The following is a 13080-nucleotide window of genomic DNA, read 5'->3' on the forward strand; positions in this document are numbered from 1 at the left end:
CAGTATAAAAATGACAGTACTACATTTGCATTTTTGTATATAGCTTTTGTCTGATCTCAAATTAAACAATCTTGTAGCAGAATGGAAATTGGTCCAGTGAGAAAAAGCTTCTCATGATGACTTGTAAGAATCAAGTTTTAAAGAGTAATTACACTTTCTATTCTTCTTCCCTCTCACCATATAGGATTTAGAAATTCTACTTAATTTCACAGAATCCATAATAGATTCAGAAAATTACTTTTCTGGTTCAATCTGTTTCCTTTCTTCACCCCACATTACTAGCACACCACACTATTCCTTTCACTGCTATTTCCTACAAGATACGCAAGTGTAACCCTTTCACAATGCAGAAACAGAGAAAGCAGTAGGAATGGTTTTGGATGTTAAATGCCAAATTGATGTGCTTTGTATGGACTGAAAAAAAATTGAAAAAGCATATGTCAACTTCAAAAGGCCAAAATGAAAGCCATGAGAGATATTTTTTGTTAATGGAGTGTGTTCTGCTGTGTTTTAGACTATGGGCCAGATCAAATCTTGAATGTTTCATCCAAGCTACAGCTTAAGAACTCTGGAGATTTGTTTTTGTTCAGTTTTGTTTTCGTTTTTTAAGTGTGGGCACTTTAAAACCTAAGATTTATTTTAAAATTGTTTTTTAAGAAGATTTTAAAATTGGTTTATCATTTTAGTAAGTCACGCATATGGTACTGATTGCTATTTAACAGCCTTACTGTCTGGAATACATAATTTATCCTCAATAAGGAAACAGACAATATTGTAAGGAACACTGATTCCTTCACAGCTTTCCAGGATTGTAATGATTTGTACAAAGCTTTTTTACACTGTGCTCTGCACCTGGGCAGCTGAAAAAGCACAATACCTTTTCTAGTCATGAGCACATTGCCGTCAAAAGCATCTGCCTCCAGAAATATTATTTGTTGCTTCAAAGGGTGTATTCTTATTGCTAGTGCATACAATCAGCATATATTTGAAAAGAAAGCCTCAATCACAATACTATATTTTAACACAATTTGTGGATTGTAAGCTAGAACCAAATTATTGAAACACTTAATCAATCAAAATTACAGCTTTAGAACAGCCAGCTGGGTTAAAATCAACTTCTGTAAGTTAACTAATCCATTTGATTGGTATTTCAAGCATTGACATTCAAAAAGAATCTACCTGCCATACCAAAAAAGTAGCCAAGAATAATATGCTTTTAAAAGAAGATGTGACAAAAATAATTTAAGTGTTTCAAAAGAAAAATCCTCTGCAATTCAACTTTTTTAAGACATCATGTCAAATTATTTGTACTTTTTCTGAAAAATAATGGATTCTTCTTTTGTGATAAGTTTAGCTTTAAATATCCTCAGACATATCTTAACATTTTTGAAGAATATGAACAGTTTATATGTCAAGGATGTTATTAAAATGAGAAAAGCTAATGTACTACTTTAAAGCTTCACATCTCTTCCTGAGTGGTATTTGCACGGTCTGCTTTTTCAAAGTAAAACACCTGAAACCTTCTATTTTGTAGGAAAACATTCTTGTTACAGAGGCCTTCACTCTGACCGCCTTCACTTTGTCAAAGTATTTTCTGGCACTTTAACATCAGTCATTTCCACGTACTGTGTCTAATCCTACTCAATCCAGACCTCTGTGTTTAATTCCTCACCATCACAGAATGATAGAATATCCACAGCTAGTAGGATCATCAAGTCTAACTCCTGTCCCTGTGCAGGACTCCCCAGGAATCACAGCATGTGCCTAAGAGCATTGTCAAAACACCTCTTGAGCTCTGACAAGGGTGCTGTGACCACTTCCCTGGGGAGCCTATTCCAGCACCTAACCACCCTCTGGGTGAAGAACCTTTTTCTAATATCCAACCTAAACCTCTCCTGACACAACAGCAAGCCATTCATTTGAGTCCTGTCACTGGTCATCACAGAGAAGAGATCAGTGCCTGCCTCTCCTCTTCCCCTGATGAGGAAGCTGTGCCTGCCATGAGGTCTCCCCTCAGTCTCCTCCAGGCTGAACAGATCAAGTGACCTCAGCCACTCTTCATATGGCTTCACCTCAAGGCCCTTCACCATCTTTGCAGTCCTCCTTTGGACACTCTCTAATAGCTTAATGTCTTCTTTATGTTGTGGCACCCCAAACTGCACACAATATTCAAGGTGAGGACCCCCAGTGCAGAGCAGAGCAGGACAATCCCCTTCCTTGCCTGGCTGTGATGCTGTGCCTGATGCACCTCAGGACATGCTTGGCCCTCCTGGCTGCCAGGGCACTGTTGACTCATCTTCAACTTGCCATGGACCAGAACGCCCAGGTCCCTTTCCATGGCACTGTTTTCCAGCCTCTCAATCCCAAGTCTCTACATACTTTCAGAGTTGTTCTATTCCAGGTGCAGAATCCAGCATTTTCTTTGTCAAGCTTCATTTGGTTGGTGATTGCCCATCTCACTAATTTATCTGAGTCTCTCTGAAGGTCCTCTCTGCCCTCAGGGGAGTCAACAGCTTCACCCAATTCAGTAAACGTACATAGTACCCTTCTGAGTTCTGCATACAAGTCATTTACGAAGATGTTGAAAAGCACAGGGCAGAGGATGGAACCCTGTGTTACCCCACTAGTCACACATGGCCAGTCTGATGTCACCCCATTCACTGGAACCCTTTGTGCCTGACCCATGAGCCACTTGCTCACCCATTGCATGATGTGTTTATGCAGCTGTGTGCTGGACATTTTGTCCAGAAGGATCCTGTGAGAGACAGTATGAAAAGCTTTACTGAAATCCAGAAAGATTACATCAACTGGCTGCCCTTAATCACCTAGGTGGGTTGTCATAAAAGAAAATTAAATTTGATAAGCCAGATTCTCCTCTCATGAAGCCATTCTGGCTGTGACCAATGACTGCAGCATCCTTCAGGTGTTTTTCAATGCCTCACAGAAAAATCTTCTCCATAATTTTACCATACACTGAAATGAGATTGACAGGCCTACAGTTTCTGTCCTTCTCGACACTTTTGAAATTTCAAATGTTAGCCAGCTTCCTCTCAACTAGGATCTTTCCATATTTCCAAGATTGCTCAAAAATCATTGAGCGAGGCCTCAGGATGACATCAGCCAGCTCTTAGAGTATTCCTGGATGATTCTCATCAGGCCTCATAGACTTATATGGATCCAGTAGATGCCACATTAGTTCAGGGTACACTGAGAGTTTATCATGTTCACAGCCATGGTCCTTCAGCTCAAGGCACTGGGATCCCTTCAGCCCATCATCAATGCTAGAGACAAAGGTAAAGAAAGAATTAAACACCTCTGCCTTGCCTATATCCCTGTTGGTGAGGGGACCATCTTCATCCTGGGCCAATGTTACTCCTGCACTGTCTCTTGCTATGAACTTATTAAAATAACCCTCTTGCTATTGCCCCCCCCCCCCCCCCATATTTCCATCTATCTTCAACTCTAGTTGAGTTTTGACCACACCACTTTTCCCCCTACAGTGGCAAACAACATTTCTGTATTCTTCCCACATCACCTGACCTTGTGTCCACCACATGCACCTACCTTTTTTGCCTTATCTCCAGAAGAAGAGCCCTGCTCAGCCAAGCTGGCCTTCTGCCTGTTTGACTTCTGACATTTTTGAATTGCCTGCTCCTGTGCCCTTAGGAGGCAATGCTTAAAAAGTGACAAGTACTGATGGTCCCCAGCACATTCAAAAGCAATGAATCAATATTTAAATTTAAGAACAAACAAAAAAGAGAACTCCACATATATAGGACTAAAATCTGAACATACCATACTGTGTATGTTCATTTATCTGAGAAATAACGATCTTGTGTATCCTAGACTTGTCTCCTCGAGCCAGTTTGGACCTTACAGGACAAAGAACAAGGATTATGTAGTATGTAGATGTGACCTGATCTGCCTGTTCTCTTCAGTGATGCATTAAACTTCTTGCTAATCTGCCCACATTTACAGATCAGTACTTTAAGTACTGAAGTAGACACGTCCTTCTAAAAATATTATCAACACTCATGAAAGATTTCTGCTTTCTTGATATCAATTGGCTGAATCTCAGTTTGAAACTTGCCAAATGTACAGCAATGGTTTTGAACATCATCTGGTTTGAGCAATGTCTAATTATACTGAGATTATTTCCTTAAAGCATGCCTAAGCTTCTGATGTCTTAATTTCATGTTCATAGGAAAACTGTAGTGTTTTTTTTCATTCCATGAGACTCAGTATAAAATAGATCATGATAAACGTCTCTAACCTGCTCAGTAAATTATATCTACTTTCTTTTTATTCCCATAGAAATAGAGGTTGTTCCAAAACACTGATTTGGTAAAATCCATGATTTTTTTCACAGATCCATCGAATTTGTGGCCAGGAACAATTTTATGTCCAAATTCTTATGCTTTCAATTCCAAAATCTTTTCAATACAATGACTTCAATTGTATCTCACATTATTTTGAATTCATTAATTTTCTGTACCTCTTTTACCTCCAAATATCTTTAAACTTCTGTTAGACAACCTCTGTGTAATTAAAACTGTGGGATTTATTTTTGTCCAAAAGTTTGTGTATGACTCAGACCTTGTTCCCTATGAACTTCCTTGGCAATGTCCTGGATGGTGTTTTCCACCACTTCCTACTAAGCCAGCTCTCCTTTATCGAAAGAAACCAAATAAACTTCTTTATGCCAAATATCAGGGAGCTCTAAACCCACAATAAAAAACACTCCTACATATTCAGCTGAGTATATATGAAAATGGAAAGAAACATTTAGTTTTATAATATAATTAGTAACATTAATGCTAGTGATGAAAATAAAGCCTTATACAGGGATTATGACAAGAGTCCAAGATAGCACATTTGGCATGCTGCTGCCCTTCCTCAGAATACCTGCCACAGAGACAACCAGGAAAGCTGTTAAAGCCAGCTAAAGAAAGAAAGCCCGGGCGCCTATTTTAGCATATTCCCAAGTGGTCTAGACCAGACAATGGTATTCTGCCTTTGGAAGCATGAATAAGCTCTTCTAGCATTTTCAAACTACCATAATGTCAAGATGACACAGACAAATCCCTTTCCTGGTGTAGCAAATGCAATCAGGATGTTGCATAGGCTTTACATATCTTCACTGGAGCGAGAGCTTGTACTGCATTTAGCTAGGACATATCACTTTCTTACGGCATATATGAAGATGGTTAAGGACATTTTGTCTCTCTGGTGATGAACACTGTCTAAAGAATATGTCCACCAGCACTGACACTGGCCTCATCCTACATGGTATGTGCTGTTTATACATAGAGGAATACAATATGAAAAGGATGCCACCGGGAACTGCGCACTTAGGGCAATTTGAGCATATCTTTGAGGAGAAAGATCTAATTTCTCTGGGCTTACTAACAGGAACATAGTATGCTGCAATGAATGAAACACCTTGAAATGTGCTTGCTTTTCACAAGGTTTAGGTTTAACCAGCCTCCTAAAGCTACTGTAAATGTGTGTGTGTAATAGTACAAAAGAATATTTCTGAATGTTCCAAATTGCCCTATGTACCAAAGCAGTTATGTATATCACAATGGTAACGAGAACGAGGTATCGTGCAGCTCTCTATGGCTGCTGTGGGGATCAAAGGGCTTTGCAGGTTACTGCAAGATACACGTTAAAATGAGCTTTTTATACAGGCCTGTGTCGAAGCAGATGATTTGAGCTTTTATCATGAGTCAAAAACACATTTCAGCTTCTTTTCAACTACATTTCAAAGCTAAGGAAGAGCAAAAAGAAGTATCATATCAGTAAATTAGGTGCCTAAATTGTCTGTTGTATTACTGAAAAAACACCATGAATAATAATAAGGAGGCCAAAAGGCTGTGTAAACCTCAATAGAAAGAATGCCTTTGATGTGAAACATTTCTCTTTTTCAGCATTCAGACTTCTCTCTCTTTCACTTCAAAAGGCTTATGATCCAAATTGAATAGCAGCATTTAATAGCCTGCATGGATACTAACCGATCTGACTTACAGTGCTTTCAAAGTTGTAAGAAAATCCAGAACTGATTTTAAGCTCCCTGTGCGCCTCTTCTCTATAGCCTGATCTAGTATAAGCTACAGAACACATAAAATACAGAGTGCTTGATAACGCGTGTAGATGAAAGTGCATCTTCAGCTGGTTATTTTCCACTTCCTTGTCAGCACTGTCTTATCTTACACCAGCACCCCTGAAACATCAGAAGGGGGAGCTCCACTGCCTGAGTCAACAGTTCACATCAGCCAAAGAGCACAAAAGGCAATATGCAGCCTACGTGGCCTCCCTCCTCTTTTATCCAGCTGATGCTACAGGTCAAAATAAAAAGGGAAGCTGTGCAGGGGCTGAAACTTGAAGACACAGAAGCCGACGACCTCAGAGCTTAGAGCTGGCTATGTACTCCTAAGCAAAATAGTCAAGAGTTACGGCATACCTTGAACAAGATTCTTCCTTCCTTTTCTCTCCTGTTAATTGATTTTATCCCACACGGATATTATAAACATAGAAGCTGGAGAATACCAACATTAATGCAAAAAGAATTTTGTTAGGAAACACAAATCCATATTACCCTAGTGATAAACATTTTCACTGAGTATTAAGTGAAAGATTCAAAACATGACTGTCACGTCAAACATGTTTTTCATTCTAGGTACTTCTTTGAGGCTTACAGTATAATTAAATTGAGAATAATTTTAAGCTTCTATTCATGAAAAAGCAATTTGAAAAATCCACTGATCCACACATTAAGGATATCTTGTTTTGCACTGCAATGCAATTAAACATCTTCTATGAGCAAAACGGGAAGAACAGTAATAATTCTAAGTGCCAAATTATATTGGAAAAAGCCTGAATTTTCATTCTGGCATTTTCCCAGCAGGTTTTTTTTTAAGGAAATAAAAGGGAACATTTAGAAACATGCACATTACAGAGTCTACTTGAAATTCTGCAGGGAAATAAGAGTATATTCCACTAAACTGGCACTGGCTTAAATAATGCTTCTGCAAGACTAATGAAATTAGACATGTTGTTTCAAGCTTCATGCCATGTCAGACAATATAAAACTAAAAATGCCCTTGAGTCAATCAGAAAAGTATATTCAGCATAATTCACCCATTCCAAAAGGCTACCGAGCAGGTGGGAAACAGTGGTGTGCTGGTAGGCTTCCTATGGATAATATCACAGATTTAATTGCTGAATGTAGTCGGTAACTACTACATAAAATCTCTGTAATCTACAAGAAAAAAAAATCTGATTTAGCTGAGATCATATGGCTTTATTATTTTTCTAAAGTACAATTCATTAAGTGTTCCTTCAAGGTTCACTATGAATTTAGAAGACGGAAGACATCAACAGTATCTTCTCATCAAACTAGAACAGAATTGACAAAGTTACCTGCTACATCCTATAAATTTAATATACTGCAGGAGACAAATGGGAAGGGAAGATAAATCTTGCATGGAAAAGCATTCATCTAATTTTCTACTTTCTGCGTGCCATACCTTAAAACTATTGTATTTTAAAACATAGATACTATGCGATAAATAAAATCTTTCCTTTTCTGAACTGTTAAAGATACCATATCTTGTTAAGAGGGGATCCCTAACCTCAACATAAAGATCTCTTCAGTTACTCGCTGGCTTTTTTCTCCTTGATTATTCCAGGTCTCAGAGGTCACTAATTCAATTGCACAGGTATACTGCATGGATGTTGGCCATATCCATTGTTTCCTGTAGGGACACTCACCAAGCATGCTCCTGTCATGTCATCACACACATCTGAGTGACCAAAGCATGTGCACGGTGCGCAGACCCCACCGAAGATTGTGCCGTTCACGCGCCTGTGTCGAGGCCAGCATGACTGCAAGGAAAGTTAGATAAAAAGTTAAACTCTTGCTTGAGCAGAGGAAGGAATGGGATTTTAAAAAATTCGTTGGATTTGATGCTTGCACGCACAACAAACATACTTGCCAAACGAATAAAAATACCAACATTTCTCTAGAAAATTCTTCTTTCTGGTGCTGTGGCTTTGCACTGACCTTAGCTTTAGTGGCAGATGTGAGATTAGGGGAAGCTTTAACTTGATCATTCTTCTGAAACAGTAAAATAAAGCAGAGAAATGAAGAACTGAAATATGACAGCATGAAAGCGAGAGGTACAGACTGAAAAACAGCCAGAAGGTGAAATACTGAAGGAGAGAGAAGGAAGAAAAAAACCTCAAAACAACAAAAATGTTCTCTGAGAAGTTCAGGCACAAAGAGCAATTAAAATATCATTTATTCTTGTTAGGACTCCAGCAGAAGGCTACACTGAAATAAAGCACAGGCTGAAAACAAGGCTATAATTTTATTTACAAATTGTGCTCCTTAAAGGATAGTAATTTCCCTTCAAGATCTGCTCTGATTTTTAAATTTTCTTTTTTAAATGTAAAATTCAAATTAGAATTAAATGTATTGCAAGTAATTTTGTAGGAAAGGTGACACCATACAACTGTGATTCATCAGCGAAAATTCAGCTACTCCATTTGCTTATAATAAGATGTCAAGCAGCAGTCTTCCTTACTATATATCTCACAAATGGCTTTATAGTTTTTGCAAACTATCCTTCTGCAGTAAGACTGCTTGTGTGATCCAATAATTTTGTATAAGATAAAAAAGTGCATTACAGATTTATAATCTTCAAAAGCATCTGGATAATACAAAGAGAAAATTTTGCACTGACAGAATACTAAAATATCATTTAATAAAGAAAATCCTTTCCCCTTCAAATATACCCTGTTTATGTATCCTTTTTAAATTTACTCTAGACAAAGATAACAGACTCTTCTTTATAAAAAATAAATACGTCCCTTTTTGTCTTACTCCTAAAAAATTGAAAGTAATCTAGAAATTAACTGTAATTATTTTTTATAAAAAAATTTGACATCTGAGATACTATCCTTTTTTTTCCTTCTTTACATTCTTGGTTATACATTCCTAAAAAAATTAAAATAATAAAAATATCTAGAGTTATAAAATCCAAGACCTAAAAACAGTTTACAAGAAACTGCTGTATTTTTATTTCTGTGGCATGAGATGCAAGTGGTTTCTGCATAAATCTGTAAATTTTTTCCCTCTTTTGGTGATTGAAAATAATCTTTTGTGCCAAGATGCACATAATATTGCTCAAGACAGGGCTTCAAAAGTCACTAATTTTAACAGCTTAGACATGAAATATCAATAGCAGGGCTCAGAACAGAACTAAAACATTACATTACAGATTGAGTTCTTAAGGAAAGAACTTGTGTAACATTCAACAGCCAGGAAAGTTATTGACCATCATAGTGATGCAAGTTAAACACAACTCCTTCTGTAGCAGAAGTAAAAGAGTACAGAGAAAGGAAAAAATCTGAGGGAGAAGAAAAATTAGATGTGAAGCTGGAGACAAAGGCAAGAAAATTCATGACTGAAGCAAAGTAACTATCAAAAAGGGGTCCAATTGGTATAAAAATTTAAAATTTTAGCTGCTTTACCTCTGCTCATGAAATTCTAGGTTCCTACACATACAAAAATATGCGACTTTTATTTGGCCAGAGTTTTGTAAAAAAAAATTACAAATTTATATAATGGAAAAATCTTAAAAGAACATAATTTAAATGGTTGTCTTTGGACGACTGATCATGTCAAAACATTCATAGCATGAAAATAAGAAAATAATAGTTGTTTTTAGTGTGGCAGCATCTATGCCAGGTACCACATCATTATGCAGGAGACAAATACATACATTAAATTAAATAACTCTGAGAAAATGGAACTGAAAAACTGCACGATATCAATGAAAATGACACTCTGCTTGGTTGAAACCAGCTGAAGTAAAATGTTGAACAAGGCTGAAAGTATTCAGAAGAAACAAAAATGGTAACTGGGGAAAAAGAAGATATTTTCAACTTCTCTTTCCATACTTTTCTAGCTACTGTCTAGAAATCTTAAATTTCACCTTTGTTTCTATGCCCAGTAGCATGCATAGAAACTTTAAATTTGCATCTATATATGTGTGCTTTCTCTTGTGGAGTATGATCTTAATTTATGTATCGAGTTTCAGGGACTGTTTATGATTGAAGAGAAGGTTTAACACTGAAGAACATAATGTTGGTCAAACAATTTCAGCAACAACAAGACAGGAATTCTACCCAAGCCCTTCAGCTTCTACAACAAAAGTAGATACTGATATGTCTGCAATCAGGGCCTTTCCAATTACTCTCTTACCTAAACCTGCACTGGGAGAATAAATGTACAAGTGAAAAAAAGTGTGAAACACAGTGATACCGCATCTAGCATTTTTCTTAAAATAATTGAACAGACAGACAATGGCCAGGCTTTAAAAATTATTTTTCAGCTGAGGTAAAAACTATTCTCCTCCAGTTATTTTTCCATCTGTACCATTTTGGAAGTGATAGGAATATCCATTAATTCCTTCAGGCCTTCTTTCTACATTAGTTTATCTAGCCCCAGCAACAAACCACCACACTTGGCATGAGACTAGACTCTAAACCCTAAATATCACATATAAGCATGAAAATTTTTAAAGAAAAAGAGAGTTGACAAGCAAATGCCTAGAGTGCCTGTGTAAATGGCATACTGTTTGTAGTTTTGTGAAGCAGAGCATCTTGGTGTTTGAAACTATTTCCTCAAAGGCAAAGCTTTTGAAGAATGTTTTTTGGCTTTTATTTACCTCAAGCGATGCCCACGTGAGGTAGTTAATCATACATATACTTGTATGAACACATTCTGTGTGAACTAATGGATTTGTTAGGGAAATGGGTATTTTTCTGAGCATGTGTCTGCATTATTATGTGTTACAGGAACAAAATAAAGTGACACAATCCTCAGAAGAACTCATGCAATTCTCAACAACTCCAAGGCAAATGGCAAAGCCCTGGGAACACAAAACAAGAAACCCAACCCCATTAACTCAAATAGATTGATCCATCTTTGTTGTGCACAGGTCTGATAGCTGCCATTTTCCTTCTATTTGTATTCATCCATTTGTATTATCAATCGGCTAAAGAGTACAAATACTGTTTCCTTTTCCTTTTATGAGCCAAAATGTCTTTTCATAAATTAAAATCATCACAGAGGTGTAAAACTTCAGATTTTAAATATTATCAGATATAACGAAACATCACCCAGAAACAAAGGTAACTGGTCAAGCCATGGGAAATTCCTAACAGGATGTGACAGCTTTCATCCTATTTACATACCAACACAGGTCCACTGTCTGCTTCCAACTATCACAGTGTTAGCAACATTGAATTAGACTGCATCATGATACTCACCTCACAGGAGGTACCATCATAGCCTGGAGGACACTCACACAACTCCACTGCAGATGCTACCCTTCTCTCCCTTGAAGTGTGGTCAGCAGCTTCCATAATAACACTTCTTAGTCTGGACAGAACAGAAATCAGGTGGGCAAAACAGCAAATTAAAAGGATATGTGCAGCTGAATGCAACGAACACTTTATAGTGACATGCAGTGGTTTGTTTCTGTTTTCCTGCTTAAAAATAATGAGGTTTTCATATTCATCTATTTCTTCCTAAACTATATGTCTGTAGGCTTGTTACTATTTTTGTTCATCATGTGAGGGAGACTATGGTCAGATACCCACAGATAAAAATAGATTTAAAAAATCTTACAGCACTGTACCAGGAGATAGAAGGCTATTCCTGGCCTGCAAGCCACATGTGCCAACTTGCATTGCAGCTGCATTTAGAACAAATCTGACACTAAGCAGGGTCTTCAAAATTTATGAACCACTAGTCCAGCTTTCTAAAATATTACATTACTAAGTTTTGGATGGAGGGTGTTTTTACTCCGGAGATTTGATCTCTAGAAAAGATGTCAGCCCTGTCCAGAAGGATTGAGGATTTAAGTAATATCTATATGAAAGAAAAATGTATGTACATGAAAGAAAAAGGAAATCTTCTGCCATATACTCTAGTCTCCCCAATGCCAGGAAAAAGGTACTAAACAGCTGCTGTTAGGTGAACAACAGAAGCCTTTTGATAGCCTTACAGCTATTATCAGAAATGGATGCAATTTACCTCAAGTGTATCTTTCTGTGGAGAGAAACTGGGATTTGGGAGTTTAATTCTTATGAGAATTCGAAGGAACATTAATGTATTACAGAGGCTAAATTACTTCTATTTTCACCCAGTAATCTTAACAGATTGTTTGATAACTACAGATAGTTGAAGAGCTTGTTTTGAAATTGTCTTCAGTAGAAAATGCCTTTCATTCATGACATACATTTTATTAAAAAGTTTCTTTCCCCTTCATAATAGGGCATTTATCTTCTGGCTGCAAAAAGTCCTGAAAATTATTTGGATGACCTCGGACAAGAAAACATCCAAGAAAAATACTTTGTTGTTACTACAGCAATTGGAGGAAAGCTATATTTTCCCACTCGATTTTATGACTACTTCAAACAAGTTAAAGATGAAAGATAATGACAAAAAAAGGAGAAGATTTCTGAAATTAAGATAGAAGCTTCATAAAAATAGAAATTTTACCACCACTAGGAATATGACCAGACTTTGGAGGGACTACCACTGTGTATCAATCTGATTTGGTGGTTCTAGAACCTCTGTAACAAGTTCTTGATACTGTTTTAAGAGAAGGATGCTTATTCCTATCCAGATCTTCAGTAAATTCTCTCTCACTTTCCACTATATCCCCTTGGCTCCATTGCTGTACATTTTTTTTTTGCAATCATTCATTTGAATTCTCTTTACAATAAGATAACCAATGTCTAGGATATTAGATATCAAATGGTGATTATTTTTCCAGTAAAAAAATCTTAAATTTAAGGAGAAAATCTCTTAATGAAGAAATTATTTTTTAATAAAAGGTCAAATTTTATTTCTCCTCTGAACTACATCTAGTTCCCTCTAAGCATTGATCTTGGAACAAAGAGAAGCACTAACACACAGAAAGAATCCACTCAGTATTATCCCACATTTGTATTCACTGAATTGTTCCAATTTTCATTACATTCTGCTATTTGCTAAATGGG

General features: G+C 37.0%; 1 protein-coding gene across 2 annotated transcripts in view; it reads right to left on the reverse strand.

Moving 5' to 3' along the window:
- The window catches only part of LAMA2 (laminin subunit alpha 2), a 267187-nt gene that overhangs the window by 148762 nt on the left and 105345 nt on the right, over positions 1-13080 (reverse strand). For both annotated transcript variants that reach the window (XM_083855998.1, XM_083855999.1), the window contains exons 14-15: positions 11341-11452; positions 7774-7887 (exon numbers count right to left, since the gene is read on the reverse strand). In XM_083855998.1, the coding sequence (XP_083712124.1) occupies positions 7774-7887; positions 11341-11452 (226 nt within the window). The remainder of the gene's footprint in view (positions 1-7773; positions 7888-11340; positions 11453-13080) is intronic.

The sequence above is a fragment of the Zosterops lateralis genome, assembly GCF_965231275.1.
Source record: "Zosterops lateralis genome assembly, chromosome: 3".
NCBI lineage: Eukaryota > Metazoa > Chordata > Aves > Passeriformes > Zosteropidae > Zosterops > Zosterops lateralis.